Source organism: Pristiophorus japonicus, chromosome 9 (genome assembly GCF_044704955.1).
Source record: "Pristiophorus japonicus isolate sPriJap1 chromosome 9, sPriJap1.hap1, whole genome shotgun sequence".
Lineage (NCBI taxonomy): Eukaryota > Metazoa > Chordata > Chondrichthyes > Pristiophoridae > Pristiophorus > Pristiophorus japonicus.
Genome location: NC_091985.1, coordinates 34,662,608 through 34,680,873, shown reverse-complemented (window position 1 = coordinate 34,680,873; position 18,266 = coordinate 34,662,608). Strand labels below are relative to the sequence as shown.

Sequence of the window (18,266 nt, the reverse complement as noted above, 5' to 3'; positions counted from 1 at the left end):
CATTTTTAGCAACCTTATCAATCAGCTTTTAATATTAAAAAAAAATGTCTGTTACTGAATTTTCAAGGTTGAACCGCGGAAGATGGTGAAGTTTTTCTTTTGTTTTGTGATAACGTGACAAATTGCAAATGGGTTTGAAGTCAATCGAGCTGGGATTATACTGTGAGAGACAGACAGAGTGATGTTACTCTTCCCACTAAAATAAGTGACCTTCACAAGAAGCATGGGAGACTAGACAGGTCTAAGGTCAACTAATGCACCATAGAATACGCTAGGCACTCGGGAGTCCCGCGATATTAGTACAGGTACAACGTTTCAAATCCGGTAACCTCGAGACCGAGACCGCGCCGATTTTTGGATTTTCAGGATTTCGGACAAGAAAATCAAGAGCGTAGGTATGCTACCGAGACAGACAAACTACTAATGGTGGCGTGGGTCAGGCTCAGACCGATCGCACGCCATTTAAAACATTGCGGCGAAGCTGATAACTAGTCTGGCCCGCCGGTTTTTGGACAATAATTCCAGATTTTATTTTACTGAATATCAAATGGAATTTTCTCAAAAATGTTCGGTTTTCAGACAATTCCGGTTTTCGGACAGACGGATTTGAGACACTGTACCTGTAGCAAGCTTTTAGTGTGTTTGTATAAAGTTCATTTGCCCACTAGTTTAATGGCGGTGTTAACCCATTTAACCACCTCAGAACTGGTCATGGTAGATGCTGCCACCTTCTCCTTGGGGGAAGATTAAAGCATCCCCATCATGTGACTGTGGAGCTCCTAATCAGACCCTGGAGCGCATCATTGAGCACTGACCTCAGAGGTATCCACGCTGTTACACCGGAAGCTTTGGCCTGGATATCTGACTTAGATACTGACATTTGATTTAGGGGTACGGTAGCGTAGTGGTTATGTTACTGGACTAGTAATCCAGAGGCCTGGACTAATGATCTGGAGATGTGAGATCAAATCCCACCACAGCATCTGGGGGAAATTTAAATTCAGTTAAATAAATAAATCTGGAATTAAATAGCTAATATCTGTATTGGTGACTATGAAACTGGATTGTCATTAAAAACCCAACTGATTCACTAATATCCTTTAGAGAAGGAAACCTGCCCTCTTTACCCTGACTGGCTTGTCTGTGACTCCAGACCTACAGCAAGGTCTGCCTTCTGAACTGGCCGAGCAAGCCACTCAGTTTTACCAAACTGCTACGATAAAGTCACCGTGAAAGTACCTTCACCACAAGAACTGCAGCGGTTCAAGAAGGTGGCTCACCACCACCTTCTCCAGGGCAATTAGGAATAAATGCCGGCCTTGCCAGCGACGCCTACATCCTATGAATGAATAAATTTTTAAAAAAATAGCTTTGCGACTACCATACTAAAGAAGATGCAGATTGGGCTAACCAAACTGGTAGTAATGTGTTGGAGGAGGATTTCCTGGAGTGTATAAGGGATGGTTTTCTAGACCAATATGTCGAGGAACCAACTAGAGAGCTGGCCATCCTAGACTGGGTCTTGTGTAATGAGAGAGGATTAATTGGCAATCTTGTTGTGCGAGGCCCCTTGGGGAAGAGTGACCATAATATGGTAGAATTCTTCATTAAGATGGTGAGTGACACAGTTAATTCAGAGACTAGGGTCCTGAACTTAAAGAAAGGTAACTTCGATGGTATGAGATGTGAATTGGCTAGAATAGACTGGCGAATGATACTTAAAAGGTTGACAATGGATAGGCAATGGCAGACATTTAAAGATCACATGAATGAACTTCAGCAATTGTACATCTCTGTCTGGCGTAAAAATAAAACGGGGAAGGTGGCTCAACCGTGGCTAACAAGGGAAATTAGGGATAGTGTTAAATCCAAGGAAGAGGCATATAAATTGGCCAGAAAAAGCAGCAAACCTGAGTACTGAGAGAAATTTAGAATTCAGCAGAGGAGAAAAAAGGGTTTAATTAGGAGGGGGAGAATAGAGTATGAGAGTAAGCTTGCAGGGAACATAAAAACTGACTGCAAAAGTTTCTATAGCTATGTGAAGCGAAAACGATTAGTGAAGACAAATGTAGGTCCCTTGCAGTCAGAATCAGGTGAATTTATAATGGGGAACAAAGAAATGGCAGACCAATTGAACAAATACTTTGGTTCTGTCTTCATGAAGGAAGACACACATAACCTTCCGGAAATACTAGCGGACCGAGGGTCTAGTGAGAAGGGGTAACTGAAGGAAATCCTTATTAGTCAGCAAATTGTGTTAGGGAAATTGATGGAATTGAAGGCCGATAAATCCCCAGGGCCTGATAGTCTGCATCCCAGAGTACTTAAGGAAGTGACCCTAGAAATAGTGGATGCATTGGTGGTCATTTTCCAACATTCTATAGACTCTGGATCAGTTCCTATGGATTGGAGGTAGCTCATGTAACCCCACTTTTAAAAAAAAAAAAGTAGGGAGAGAGAAAACTGGGAATTATAGACCGGTTAGCCTGACATCAGTAGTGGAGAATATGTTGGAATCAATTATTAAAGATGAAATAACAGCACATTTGGAAAGCAATGACAGGATCGGTCCATGTCAGCATGGGTTTATGAAAGGGAAATCATGCTTGACAAATCTTCTAGAATTTTTCGAGGATGCAACTAATAGAGTGGACAAGGGAGAACCAGTGGATGTGGTGTATTTGGACTTTCAAAAGGCTTTTGACAAGGTCACACGCAAGAGATTAGTGTGCAAAATTAAAGCACGTGGTATTGGGGGTAATGTACTAATTTGGATAAAGAACTAGTTGGCAGACAGGAAGCAGAGAGTAGGAATACACGGGTCCTTTTCAGAATGGCAGGCAGTGACTAGTGGGGTGCCGCAGGGCTCAGTGCTGGGACCCCAGCTATTTACAGTATACATTAATGATTTGGACGAAGGAATTGAATGTAATATCTCCAAGTTTGCATATGACACTAAGCTGGGTGGCAGTGTGAGCTGTGAGGAGGATGCTAAGAGGCAGCAGGGTGACTTGGACAGGTTAGGTGAGTGGGCAAATACATGGCAGATGCAGTATATTGTGGATAAATGTGAGTTTATCCACTTTGGTGGCAAAAACAGAGGTGGAATATTATCTGAATGGTGACAGATTAGTAAAAGGGGAGGTGCAATGAGACCTGGGTGTCATGGTACATCAGTCATTGAAAGTTGGCATGCAGGTACAGCAGGCGGTGAAGGCGGCAAATGTCATGTTGGCCTTCATAGCGAGGGGATTTGAGTATAGGAGCAGGGAGGTCTTACTGCAGTTGTACAGGGCCGTGGTGAGGCCACACCTTGAATTTTGTGTACAGTTTTGGTCTCCTAATCTGAGGAAGGGCATTCTTGCTATTGAGGGAGTGCAGCGAAGGTTCATCAGGCTGATTCCCGGGATGGCAGGACTGACATATGAAGAAAGACTAGATCGACTGGGCTTGTATTCACTGAAATTTAGAAGAATGAGAGGGAATCTCATGGAAACATATAAAATTCTGACGGGATTAGACAGGTTAGATGCAGGAAGAATGTTCCCGATGTTGGGGAAGTCCAGAACCAGAGGACACAGTCTCAGGATAAGGGGTAAGCCATTTAGGAGCGAGATGAGGAGAAACTTCTTCACCCAGAGAGTGGTGAACCTGTGGAATTCTCTACCACAGAAAGTAGTTGAGGCCAGTTAGTTGGATATATTCAAAAGGGAGTTAGATGTGGCCCTTACGGCTAAAGGGATCAAAGGGGTATGGAGAGAAAGCAGGAATGGGGTACTGAAGTTGCATAGTCAGCCATGATCATATTGAATGGTGGTGCAGGCTCAAAGTGCCGAATGATCTACTCCTGCACCTATTTTCTTTGTTTCTAGGAGCCCAAGTTTCCACACGATAAAAAACGGGTGCCCCTCCGAGCTGGGCGCCCATTTTTTCACGCCTAAAACGGCGCCTAAAAAAAAAAAGCTCGCGATTTTGGAGCGTTCTGCAGCTCCTTGTCTGCTTGGCGCGGCGCCCAGGAGGGCGGAGCTTACACTCGCGCCGATTTTGTAAGTGGGAGGGGGCGGGTACCATTTAAATTAGTTTTTTTCCTGCCGGCAACGCTGCGTTGGAGCGTTCGCGCACGTGCAGTGTGAAAGAAACATTGGCACTCGGCCATTTTTGTAGTTCTTTGTAGCTGTTTAATTTTTGAAATTTTTTTAAATAAAAGCACATTGCCATCAGCACTTGCAGCCTTCTCACTGTCTCCTTCCCCCCTCCCCCGCGGGAAGAACGGGCGCCTCCTCCCCCCCCCCCCCCCCCCCGCGGAAAAGAACGGGCGCCCCCCCCCCCCCCCCCCCCCCCAGCGGGCAGAACGGGCGCCTCCTCCTCCCCCCCCCCCCGCGGGAAGAACAGGCGCCTCAGGCTGACTGCAGCATTCTCCGTGCCTTCACACAGGTAGGATGATGGTTTATATAGAAACATAGAAACATAGAAAATAGGTGCAGGAGTAGGCCATTCGGCCCTTCTAGCCTGCACCGCCATTCAATGATTCATGGCTGAACATTCAACTTCAGTACCCCATTCCTGCTTTCTCGCCATACCCCTTGATCCCCCTAGCAGTAAGGACCTCATCTAACTCCTTTTGAATATATTTAGTGAATTGGCCTCAACAACTTTCTGTGGTAGAGAATTCCACAGGTTCACCACTCTCTGGGTGAAGAAGTTCCTCCGCATCTCGGTCCTAAATGGCTTACCCCTTATCCTTAGACTGTGACCCCTGGTTCTGGACTTCCCCAACATTGGGAACATTCTTCCTGCATCTAACCTGTCTAACCCCGTCAGAATTTTATATGTTTCTATGAGGTCCCCTCTCATTCTTCTGAACTCCAGTGAATACAAGCCCAGTTGATCCAGTCTTCTTGATAGGTCAGTCCCGCCATCCCGGGAATCAGTCTGGTGAACCTTCGCTGCACTCCCTCAATAGCAAGAATGTCCTTCCTCAGGTTAGGAGACCAAAACTGTACACAATACTCCAGGTGTGGCCTCACCAATGCCCTGTACAACTGTAGCAACACCTCCCTGCCCCTGTACTCAAATCCCTTGCTATGAAGGCCAACATGCCATTTGCTTTCTTAACCGCCTGCTGCACCTGCATGCCAACCTTCAATGACTGATGTACCATGACACCCAGGTCTCTTTGCACCTCCCCTTTTCCTAATCTGTCACCATTCAGATAATAGTCTGTCTCTCTGTTTTTACCACCAAAGTGGATAACCTCACATTTATCCACATTATACTTCATCTGCCATGCATTTGCCCACTCACCTAACCTATCCAAGTCGCTCTGCAGCCTCACAGCATCCTCCTCGCAGCTCACACTGCCACCCAACTTAGTGTCATCCGCAAATTTGGAGATACTACATTTAATCCCCTCATCTAAATCATTAATGTACAGTGTAAACAGCTGGGGCCCCAGCACAGAACCTTGCGGTACCCCACTAGTCACTGCCTGCCATTCTGAAAAGTACCCATTTACTCCTACTCTTTGCTTCCTGTCTGACAACCAGTTCTCAATCCATGTCAGTACACTACCCCCAATCCCATGTGCTCTAACTTTGCACATCAATCTCTTGTGTGGGACCTTGTCGAACGCCTTCTGAAAGTCCAAATATACCACATCAACTGGTTCTCCCTTATCCACTCTACTGGAAACATCCTCAAAAAATTCCAGAAGATTTGTCAAGCATGATTTCCCTTTCACAAATCCATGCTGACTTGGACCTATCATGTCACCTCTTTCCAAATGCACTGCTATGACATCCTTAATAATTGATTCCATCATTTTACCCATTACCGATGTCAGGCTGACCGGTCTATAATTCCCTGTTTTCTCTCTCCCTCCTTTTTTAAAAAGTGGGGTTACATTGGCTACCCTCCACTCCATAGGAACTGATCCAGAGTCAATGGAATGTTGGAAAATGACTGTCAACGCATCCACTATTCCCAAGGCCACCTCCTTAAGTACTCTGGGATGCAATCTTTTCTTTGCTTATAAATGTTTATTCAGGTTGGATTTATTTGTATAATATTTGTAGAAGTATAAATAAGGATTTATTGTAGAATTTAATGACTTCCCTTCCCCCACCCCCCCACCTCGTTCTGGACGCCTAATTTGTAACCTGCGCCTGATTTTTTAATGTGTAGGACAGGTTTTTTCAGTTCTACAAAAATCTTCACTTGCTCCATTCTAACTTAGTTTGGAGTACGTTTTTACTGTGGAAACTTTGAAATCAGGCGTCAGTGGCCGGACACGCCCCCTTTTGAAGAAAAAATTCTGTTCCAAAGTAGAACTGTTCTACCTGACTAGAACTGCAGAAAAAAAAATGTGGAGAATTGCGATTTCTAAGATAGTCCGTTCTCCACCAGTTGCTCCTAAAAAATCAGGCGCAAATCATGTGGAAACTTGGGCCCTATGTTTCTATGATGACCCATTTCAAATAAAACACTGGACCAAGGGTTTCGTGCAACACCCTGATATTTCGCAGCACCATTTCAGCCTCCCGATTCCAAAATGGAAGTCCTGGCAATGTTGGAAAAAGAGGAGGCTGAATTTTTTTTGAAAGATTGCTTTTAACAATAGTGTGTGTCTGCGTAAAATATGGATCATTCATTTTGGGATTAGATAAAAAAATCACATTGATTTACAGCATGTCAAAAAAATATCCGATTAGGGGCATTTGGTTTCTCAAAATGTATTTCAAAAGGTACCTGTATTTAAAAATAGGGACTGTTGACCTGCAGTGGATGGATGGATGTCAAACTTTGGTGTCTGTCACATCAGACTTCCAATTACTCATTTCATTTGAGCCGCAGTCATGGCAGGTTGCAGAGGAATAACACTTGTACGCCTAAAAGATTTTTTTAGTCTCCAAATGAAATAATATGCTGTTGCTTTAAATATCTACTTGTCTATGATTGTAGGTTTAAGACAGACTCAGCACAATCTATGGCAGCTGCCGCATCGAGGGAATTCTTGTTTTACTGTGGATTTTAAGCCAGTAATGTTCCATTGTCAGGCACAAACTAGAATCAGCTGTAGTCGGAATTGTTTGGTCTTGAAGATTCTTTGTCTTTTTTTACCTCTCCTGGGATGGATCGGAGCACCTGTCTATTTTAGCTTCTTATCTTTGTTTTGGATTGATTGGTTAATTAGAATGGGGGTATTCCACGGCTATAATCGGGTGACTGAAGGAGTGCTGCATGCAGTTATTGCCAACACAAACAGATTATCTGGTTATTCACTGATTTGCTGTTTGTCAGACTTTGTTATGTGTAAATTGGCTGCTAGGTTTGCCTTCATTGCTGGTAAAAGCATTGGGACATGTTGAGCCACTATTTAACAGGGATATATTGGAATATTTGTATCACGTTTTATGATTTGATGTTTTACATATGGGGGCTGGCTGTCAGCTTTTGTTAATGTTAAGCGTTTCTTATTGTAGTTTGTAGTTCAATAAAAATCGGGAGAAAACTTTCATTCGCTTAAAACAACTCCTGTTGGGTGTCAGCCTGCTGGCTCATTTAGTAACAACAGTGTATATAACTGAGCCATCCAAAACAGAAGGAGCCCGGGTTGATTTCCACTTTGGGCTGAATCAGCTGGTCTCAGCTGGGTGGCAGGAGGTGTACAGTTTAAAAAAAAAACATGTTTTTGGGTTGTCCATGAGGGTCCTGACCTGCCAGGTCCCGAACTTCATTTTGAAGGGTGGAAGATGCCTGTGCATGAGTTCTTTTAACATGGCGTGGCCATTACACACCGGCTACCACAAGGGCTGAGCAGAGCAAGGTCTTGGTCCAGTGGCAAGGGGGTCCAAGACGACTGGCGACCAGGCACTGCTGTATGAGCCAAGTTGTCTATGGCGGGATGCGAGCCGTAAGCTTGGCGCTGAGCGGCGCCCTTCGGTGAGATGGTAAGAGATTCGAGGCCTGGCTGAGGGCAGGCATTGGGGAAGGTCAGAGGCCTACTCAGTGGAAGGAGGAGAGGTCAGAGTGGGTTGAGGGCAATGCTGACGCCGCCACATTTAATGCCCATCCCTAGTTGCCTTAAGGTAGTGGTGGGCTTGAATTGCTGCAGTCCTTGTGCTGGATGGTGATGAACGAATGATGGCATTAGGGAGGGAGGGAGGGAGGGAACTGCAGGATATTGGCCCAGTGACAATGAAGGAATGGCAATTTATTACATAAACTGGGGTTGTATTCCCTGGAATTTAGAAGGTTAATTGGTGCTTTGATGGAAGTTTTCAAGATGTTAAGGGGAACAGATAGGGTAGATAGAGAAAAACTATTTCTGCTGGTTAGGGAAACCTAGGACTAGGGAACATAGCCGAAAAATTAAAGCCAGGTCTTTCAAGAATGAAGTTAATAAACACTTCTACACACAAAGGGCCCAATTTTTCCCAACCCCTTTTTTCGGTGCACTTACCTTAAATGTGCCGACTTTGCGTGCTGGAAATGGCGCCGAAAAAAAGTGATCCCATCCTGCCTGCTCTGCCGAGTCCCCGGTGTCCCAGCATGCCGTAGCTAGTGAAGTGGGGGGGGGGCGGAGCAACACTGCCGGCAGCTGCGCGCATGCGCAGTGAAGGCTGCGCGCATGCTCCTCACCCTCCCAGTGTGTTTGCAGCCCCTATCCCCGGCCGAAGGGACGTCCCGATCTTCGCTGCACACTATCCCCGGCCGAGTGGCCTCCCATACCAGCCAGCCGGCCCACTGACTTCCCGGGCTGAGGTAGGACTTCAGTTTTATTTTTTATTTATTGATGGTTGTGCTTGAGAGTTTTGATGGGGAGGTGGGGGAACTTTAAAAAAAAAACTTGATTCTGGCATAAAGGTAGGATTCTATTTTTTATTTGTTATTGATTCATTGCTTATTACTTTTTGTGGTTTGTTTAGTGCTTTGTAAGTCTTGATGCAGGTCCTCAACTTCCTTGTATTTTTTATTTGTTATTGATTGATTGCTTATTGCTTTTTGTGCTTTGTTTAGTGCTTTGTAAGTCTTGGTGCTTTAAATTTACTAACCTGCGCCGAATTCTCAACTGCCCGCAATGTTTTTCAGAGCTGGCCACATACGCTGACCTAAGTCGATTTGGAGTAAGTTTTAGCTGGCCAAAGTGGCATAAATGGCAAAAACTGGCGTAAGTGTGTGGGAACGCCCCCTTTTGGGAAAAAAAAATTGAACTAAAAAAAATTGTATCTAACTGACTTACTCTGGAGCAAAATTTTGGGGAAAATGGCATTTTTTAAACTTATGCCAGAAAAAACAAATTACTCCAAAAAAATTGATGCAAGTCATGGCCAAAATTGGGCCCAAAGGGTGGTAGAAGTTTGGAACTGTCTTCCTCAAACGGCAACTGATGCTCGGTTGATAATTTTACATGTGAGGTTGATAGATTCTTGTTAATCAAAGATATTAAGAGATATGGGGCAAAGGTATATGGAGTTAGGTCACTGATCAGCCATGATTCCATTAAATAGTGGACAGCTCGAGGGGCTTAAATGGCTGAACAGTGTGCCGCGTGGAGTGGATGGGTATTGAGTCCCGTGGCAGGGGTGCTGATCAAGCTGATCTTTGTTGGGTGGTGTTGAGGTTGAGTGTCGTTGCAGCTGAGGCTGCGGATGGTGAAGTGGCTTTAAGGGGTCAGGAGATGAGCCACACATCGGAGAGTACCCAGCCTCTGTCCTGCTCTTGTGGCCACCGTGTCGATATGGCTAGTCCAGTTAATGTTCTGGTCTGTAGTGCATGTATGTGGCCGTTACGGTAGGGTTAATCTCAGCTCAACAGTTTTAAAAAAAATGTATTCACTCATGGGATGTGGCCGTCGCTGACACAACCAGCATTTATTGCCCATCCCTAAACCCTTGAGAAGGTGTACAACTGAGTGGCTTGCTCGGCCATCTCAGAGGGCAGTTAAGGGTCAACCACATTGCTGTGGGTCTGGAGTCACATACAGGCCAGACCGGGTAAGGACGGCAGATTTCTTTCTCTAAAGGACATCAGTGAACCAGATGGGTTGTTACGACAATCCAGTAGTTTCATGGTCACCATTCCTGATATTAGCTATATATTCCAGATTTATTTCATTAACTACATTTAAATTCCCCAGCTGCTGTGGTGGGATTTGAACTCCTGTCTCTGGATCATTAGTCCAGGCCCCTGGATTGCTAGTTCAGTAACATGGCCACTATGCTACCGGAATCACAGCTGCGTGGTTCTCACTGTCGGGGCTCACGTGCGCAGAATGTCAGCTTCAGCAAGGTTATGGGTGCCCATGGAATCATACCCCAGCATTGTCTTCAGGAGAGGATGACAAAATCAGTGAGGAAAATTGCAAACCAATATTCTAATCTTTTCTAATAAAATGTGCGCACCCTGGCGTCTCTCGAGTTCTGCAAACTTGGCCTTTATCCGCCACTGTATTAAAACAGTTTTGCGATTGATGATAAAGGTCGCACAGGGCTTGCTTTCTCCATTCTGTGCAGTGCTGCCGGATCAGTAAGTGTTGAATGTCATGGTTGCGGCGGAGGTCATGTTGAATGGTTTGCACTTCCTCGCCCTTCAGTAGTGACAGACTCTTGTTCCAATTGCAGAAAGCAACGTCTTGCTGCGTCAGCTGTTTGAGGGGAACTTCGAAGGCATTCTATTGAATCCAAGGATTCAGGAGATTTTTCCTGCTCAAATCGCCGATGGAGAAGTTATTGAAAACTACTTGGAAAATCAGATCCTGGCATACCTCGATAGTCCCTCGGACGATCAGAGGGAAAGGTGAGTTTCAATTTGTTCGCACCACATTTTCAACTTTTTCCACATCATTTTCCCAAAAGCACTTACATACACTGACATAGAATCATAGAATGAACAGCACTGAAGGAGGCCATTTGGCCCATCGTTCCTGCGCTGGCTCTCTGGTAGAGCCAATTAGTCCCACTCCACTGCTCTTTCCCAATAGACCTGCAATTTTTGTCCCTTCAAGTATTTATCTCAGTATAACTTTCTAACATATCACAACTTCTGACTTAACATTTTAGAATGGCCTTCTCCCTGTCTGATAGGGAAACCATAGTTAATAATTGAAAGGTGTTTTTTTTACATTGAGTAACCGAGGTGAAGGGCTGAGAGCCTGTGTCCTGGGTCTCCATCATGGTTGAGAAGAGTAGAACTGATGGGATAAATCAAGTGTCTTGGTTTGGTGATGCCAGCTCTAGTTCATAGGACGAAGGGGAGACATCCACAGGAGTTCCACAATTTTGGAAGACCTGAGGAAAAAGTGAGTTTAAGTATTATTACATCGTATTTACAGCACAGAAACAGGCCATTCGCCCCATAATCCATGCCAGTGATTATGCTCTATATAAGCCTCCTCCCACCCACTTTAATCCCATCGGCATATCCTTCTATTCCTTTCACTCTCGTGTGTTTATCTAGTTTCCCCTTAAATGCATCTATGCTATTCACCTCAACTGCTCCTTGTGATAGCGAGTCCCACTGTGCACCGTTTTGGTCTCCTTATCTGAGAAAGGGCATACTTGCCTTGGAGGCAGAGCAACAAAGGTTCACTAGATTGATCCTGGGATGAGAGGGTTGTCTTCTGAGGAGAGATTGAGTAGATTGTGCCTAAACTCTCTGGAGTTTAGAAGATGAGAGGTGATCTCATTGAAGCATATAAGATTCTGAAGAGGATTGACAGAGTAGATGCTGAGAGGTTGTTTCCCCTGGCTGGAGAGTCTAGAACTAGGGGGCATACATAAGAACATAAGAAATAGGAGCAGGAGTAGGCCTTTTGGCCCCTTGAGCCTGCTCCACCATTCAATAAAATCATGGCTGATCTGATCCTGGCCTCAACTCCACTTACCTGCCCGCTCCCCATAACCCATGACTCTCTTATCATTCAAAAATCTGTTTATCTCCACCTTAAATGTATTCAATGACCGAGCCTCCACAGCTCTCTGGGGTAGAGAATTCCACAGATTCACGACCCTCTGGGAGAAGACATTCCTCCTCATTTCTGTTTTAAATGGGCGACTCCTTATTCTGAAACTATGCCCCTTAGTTCTAGATTCCCCCATGAGGGGAAACATCCTCCCTGCATCTACCTGTCAAGCCCCCTCAGAATCTTATATGTTTCATTCTTCTAAATTCCAAGGAGTATAGGCCCAACCTGTTCAACCTTTCTTCATATGACAACCCCTTCATCTCGGGAATCAACCTCATGAACCTTCTCTGAACTGCCTCCAATGCAAGTATATCCTTCCTTAAATAAGGGGACCAAAACTGTACGCGGCACTCCAGGTGTGGTCTTACCAATACCGTTTACAGTTAGAGCAGGATTTACCTGCTTTTATACTCCATCCCCCTTGCAATAAAGGCCAGCATTCCATTTGCCTTCCTGATTATTTTCTGTATCTGCATGCTAACTTTTTACGTTTCATGTACAATAAGCCCCAGATCCCTATGTACTACAGCATTTTGTAATCTCTCCTCATTTAAATAATAATTAGCTTTTTTATTTTTCCTACCAAAGTGGATAACCTCACATTTTCCCACATTATATTCCATCTGCCAAATTTTTGCCCACTCACTTAGCCTGTCCATATCCTTTTGTAGATTCTTTGCATCCTGCTCACAACTTGCTTTCCCACCCATCTTTGTATCATCAGCAAATTTGGTTACATTACACTCGGTCCCTTCATCCAAGTCATAATATAAATTGTAAATAGTTGAAGCCCCAGCACTGATCCCTACGGCAACCCACTAGTTACAGTTTGCCAACCTGAAAATGACCCATTTATCCTGACTCTGTTTTCTGTTAGTTAGCCAATCCTCTATCACGCTAATATATTACCCCCAACCTCGTGAACTTTTATCTTGTGCAGTAACCTTTTGTGTGGCACCTTATCGAATGCCTTCTGGAAATCCAAATGCACAACATCCACTGGTTCTCCTTTATCCCATCTTCAAAAATTGAACATTTTGCAGAAATTTTCATTAGATAATAGACACAAATCTCTTCAAAAGCCAGAGTGATGACGTAATTGCGAGTTACTTAAATAATCAATCACAACTGCTGTATTTGTCAGTACCGCAAAACCAGCCAATCACGATCTCTGTACTCGATCAATTAGAGTCAGTGACTGCACGTACCGAAACAATGGCGTGCCGCATGCACGTAGTTGTGGGAGCCAAAGGCAACATCATTTATTTTTCGGACTCTAGCTGGATAACATTTTTCACGAGTGTTCAGCAGTGGAAATTTACTGGAACTAGAGAAGCTAAAATTGCAGAGAATGTAATTGAAAGTTTAGATCTGGAGCTGGTTGTTGCAACAGAAAGACTTGCAACAATCCCACATTCGATTGGATATCATCGGCAGTCAGGCTGAGGAAAAGGGAGAGCAAGCATTCATGACTTTTTGTCAGAAGCGACTACAAAACCAAGATGTCAGCTTTCATGATCCTGTTAAGAAGATGAAACTGAAGACTTTCACGGACTCAGGAAAATCTGCCATAACGAAAGTAAAGGGTAGAGAGATTGCTCTGAAAGTAGATCGAAACTTATTTGCCAGACTAATAGTTGTTGGAACAGTGAGCAAAGTGGGCATCAACAAGATGTTGGTTCATACGTTAGGACCATTGCCCTTGCCTCTAGCTAATCATGATGGATCCCTCATCAAGACAAACAAAGCCAAGCTCTTGCACTTTCTCGAGGGGTCAGTCAACCCACCCCCTACCATTGGTGGGATCCCAAGTGGTACATGGGTATGGAATGCTATGGCATTGATTCAAGTCAGGAAACCACAATCAACATTTGGACAGTTTGCTGACCAAGTACTGAAAGTTTTTGTGAGACAAGCAAAGATGGATAAGTCCAGAGTGATCCACTTTATTCCAGACAGATACAAGACGACAGCATCATGTGGTGAAAGGGGACAGAGGTCAGTCGGAGGAACGCAAATCACTAAAATCTTCTCTTCTGACCAGAAAATTCCAGAGCAGTGGACAAAATTTCTGTCTTGCGGTGATAACGAGGAAAATCTTCTCCAGTTCCTCTATGAAAGATGGTGCAAATCTGCAAAGGAGATTATTGATGATATAACACTTTTTGTTGGACACGGAAGTGAGTGTCATGCTATAGGTCAGAATGACAGCAAAACAGATCTGGAGGTGATATTAATCCCAGCACTGTTCTCCAACCAGGAAGAAGCCAACACACGACTACTGCTTCACAGCGCATTTGCTGCCAGTTCCAGTGAGCATGTGATCATAAACAGTCCTGACACTGATGTCTTTGTACTGTGCTTGGTGTTCTGCAAGGACTTTGATGCCAAGCTCTACTTTTGCACAGGAAGAGGAAACAACACACGTACATTAGATGGTCATCGCATCTTTGATCACTTTGGGAAAGATGTATGTGCTGCTCTCATAGGGTTTCACTGTTTTTCAGGATGTGATTCAGTGAATGCTCTGTATGGAATGGGGAAGGTGAACTCAGCGAAAGTCCTGATCGCCAGCAAAGAGCACTGTTCGACATTTGGGAAGTTAGGGATCTCGTTTGCTGGTTCACAAGAAGAACTAGAGGCATACACTTGTAAACTCTACAGGCAGAGTGGATGCAGAGATGTGAACCAGGCCAGTTGTCAATGTTCAAGACCGGAAGTAATGCAGAGAAGTGCCACCAAATAAAGATTCACTGTACAAGCATATACAGCGTGCCAATTACCAGTCTGCAATTCACAAGCGACATCTTAGAACATGTCGGGAATCCCATCTCCAAAGGACCATGGGTGGAGACTTGAAGATTTGTCACAGACTGGATGACACTTCCTCCAGCACCAGCAAGTGTAATGGAGCTTGCCCATTGTTCATGCAAAAAGATCCAGTGTGTATAAGGAAGGAAGGTGCTCTTATCTCCTCAACAAGCTACCCTGCACTGACATCTGCTCGCGTGTAGCTTGTGAGAATGTTGCATCTTTGCCCGAGACTTCTAGGGTTGAGGAAACAGATACCCTTGATTCTGATGATGATTCATAGATATACATTCCTTTTCATAAACATAAGAACATAAGAATTAGGAACAGAAGTAGGCCATCTAGCCCCTCGAGCCTGCTCCGCCATTCAACAAGATCATGGCTGATCTGGCCGTGGACTCAGCTCCACTTACCCGCCCGCTCCCCGTAACCCTTAATTCCCTCTAACTTTTTTTCAGATCTATTTGTTTTTTCAGTACTTCTATCTTTAAAAAAAAATCAGTACTATTACTTTTATTATTATAATTATGTGGTTGACAAATGAGTGTGGGTGTCCGTTTGAAATGTCAATAAGTGTGTATGAAATAAATGGTAGATTTCTTTCTTAGCAATGGATATGAAAACAAAACTTAGATTTAGGAGTAGGCCATTTGGCCCCTCGAGCCTGTTCCGCCATTCAATAAGATTATGGCTGATCTGATATGATGCGTCCAGACCTCAAATGTCCTCAGTGATACTTTTTTTTTAACCAATTCTTACACTATTCATGCTTAAAATTTAGCAGTAGTACTGATATGTCACTGTTGCATTTTTATGTTTTTCTTTGTTTTTGGCCATTTCTCAGTCACGCTCAATTTTCAGACTTGGGAAAATTTGTTTTTTGCTTCAGATGCTTATGTTTAACATATTCAGCATGGTTCTAGGTACTTCCCACACGGAGACCAAGGAACTAAAAATCTAGGCAAGAAAGCAGGCTTCGGTCTACGGTCTACTATGTGCGATCCCTTGGAAAGGATTTTCTCATCTCTGTTTGTACAGGCTCTTTACCCGTGCTCATTTAATAGTCAGAAATGATCAAAGCTATGAATATATAATGAAGATCATCACACATATACTAAGCAGCTCAGGCAGTTAGCACACTGTCACTTCACCTTTGAGACATTGGGTTCAGATCTCGTGCAGAGCACTGGGTGTGACGTCCCCTTTCCATCTTGCCAGCTGCAAAAGTGGAATGAGTTTGGGAGTCTCAACCCAGCGCCTAGTGGATCCAAATGCACAATACAAAACTGCCCACAATCGAAGGGATGGATGGGAAGTTCAGATAAATTCAGTCAAACTCTGCATGTGGCCTCGCTGAACCTTACCTGGTACTGGTTCTGATGTAATAATAAAGACACCCACTGAGATTGATTTCCCCCCTTGTTTCACTGGATTCTGGGAAACGAATTAAAGTGGCTTTTTCTGTCCTTTGAGATTGAACACTTAAAACATCCAGAAATCTGCGCACGGTTAAGATCCAAAAGCTAGACTGCCATCCACTTAATCACCTTTCTTACTCTCGTTGCAGGCAGCTGGTGGTGTTTTTGCTGGGTGTGGGCAGTTTGCAGCTATTTGTACAGAGTAACTGGACCGGTCCTCCTATTCACATACAGCCACAGGATATTTTACCTGCTGCGATGCTTGGGAATTTCGCCGAGGTAAGGCGACATCGTGGGCAGCTGCTGTCCGCCCCGTTATGTTTACCATACAATCTGGTGTAGCCTACGCTTGTGTGTAGTCTGCTCTGTTACCTGATTGCTGCTGAAACCTTGCGTCGAGGCTCATATAAGAGGTCAAGCCCATAGATTTGGAAGATGTAAAAATATATTTTTACAGTTTCTTCTGAAAGTGAGAGCATGATTTGTGGCAATAATTTTGCCTAAAAGTGCACCTGTTAATTAAATTTGGAAAATCCTCATTACGAACTAGTCTGGGGTGAGTTAGTTAGTGTCTAGATGAACTGAAGACAAAGTAACATCAGTATCAGCTGTGGCTCAGTGGATAACCTCTGAGCCAGAAGGTTGTGTGTCCAAATCCCACTCGGACTTGAGCACAAAAATCTAGGCTGACACGCCAGTACAGAGCACTGCACTGTCAGAGGTGCCAGCTTTTAGATGAGATATTAAACCGAGATCCCATCAGGTGGACGTAAAAGATCCCATGGCACTATTTCGAAGGAGAGCAGGGTAGTTCATCCCAGTGTCCTGGCCAATATTTATTTCTCAACCAACATAAGAAAAACAGATTATCTGGTCATTATCACATTGCTGTTTGTGAGAGTTCGCTGTGCGCAAATTGGCTGCTGCGATTCTCACATTACAACAGTGACTACACTCCAAAAGTACTGCATTGGCTGTAAAGCTCTTTGGGACGTCTGGTGGTCAAGAAAAATCGTGATATAAATGTGTCTTTCTTTCCTTTTATCCCTCTCTGAAGCTCTAATTTCTCCCCGCCCTGCCCTTTCTAGCCTGTTGTAACTCTTCCCAATCCCAGAGACCAGCTCCTCATCCACACCAAACGTATTTAATTCCCTTTGAAGATTAATTTCCCCCGTTAATTTCAAATAGTGAAAGATAATTTAGACACAAGCAAAAGAAAATGCCTGATCTCAGTGGTATTCCTCACCCATTCTTTTTGGCCTTGTGTATCATGCACCTTCCCCTGAATGGGCAGCTGGTGAATGGTGTTCAGCCCCCTGCCCATATCACTCTGAAACCAAGCTTCAGCAGTTCTGTCAGATAAGACCAGGGCATGCTTCATCTTTTTCCTCACCCTGTCTTCCCTTTGGCGGGTTGGGGAGGGGTGGGGGGGGGAGGGAGGGAGGGAGGGGAGGGAGGGAGGGGAGGGGGGGGAGGGGAGATGAGGGGGAGGGGTGGGAGGGGAGGTGGGAGGTGGAGGGGGGGGAGGTGGAGTGGAGTGGAGGTGGGGGGGGAGGTGGGGGGGAGGGGAGGGTGGGGGGAGAGGGGAGGGGAGGGGGGGGAGGGGATGGGCGGGGCGGAATTACCTCTGAACATTAGAAAAGTCAAGAATGAGAAACGGCCTTTGAAGCCCATCCCCTGCATATGTTAAATCTTTCTTATGGTACCCATAAGAACATAAGAAATAGGAGCAGGAGTAGGCCATTCAGCCCCTCGAGCCTGCTCTGTCATTTAGTGAGATCATGGCTGGTCTTTTACCACAACCCCACTTTCCTGCACTATCCCCATATCCCTTGATTCCCTTAATATCCAGTTGTATTTTGAATAGCATTGTTATTTTTGTCTCTGTTTTCTTGTCTGCTAGATTGTTCCAAACATGTTTCATTCTTTGAGCAAAGGAGTTTCCCTGATATTTGTTGTAAATTACTTCTTAATACATTTCTGTGGGTTTCTTTTAATTTGGAAGAGGGGAAAAGTATGAAGACGACAAATTTATTTGGCCTCCACTGGTGCTGAAAATTGTAGATGTAAAT

The 18,266-nt window shown here is 44.5% G+C and overlaps 1 protein-coding gene across 2 annotated transcripts in view; it reads left to right on the top strand.

Annotated features, from left to right (window-relative positions):
* ttc27 (tetratricopeptide repeat domain 27) overlaps window positions 1–18,266 on the top strand; it is a 282,247-nt gene that overhangs the window by 19,683 nt on the left and 244,298 nt on the right. For both annotated transcript variants that reach the window (XR_011595000.1, XM_070889258.1), the window contains exons 2-3: window positions 10,623–10,797; window positions 16,344–16,473. Coding sequence is in view for 1 of the 2 variants with exons in the window: in XM_070889258.1 (XP_070745359.1) it covers window positions 10,623–10,797; window positions 16,344–16,473 (305 nt within the window). In the remaining variant the exon portion in view is untranslated. The remainder of the gene's footprint in view (window positions 1–10,622; window positions 10,798–16,343; window positions 16,474–18,266) is intronic.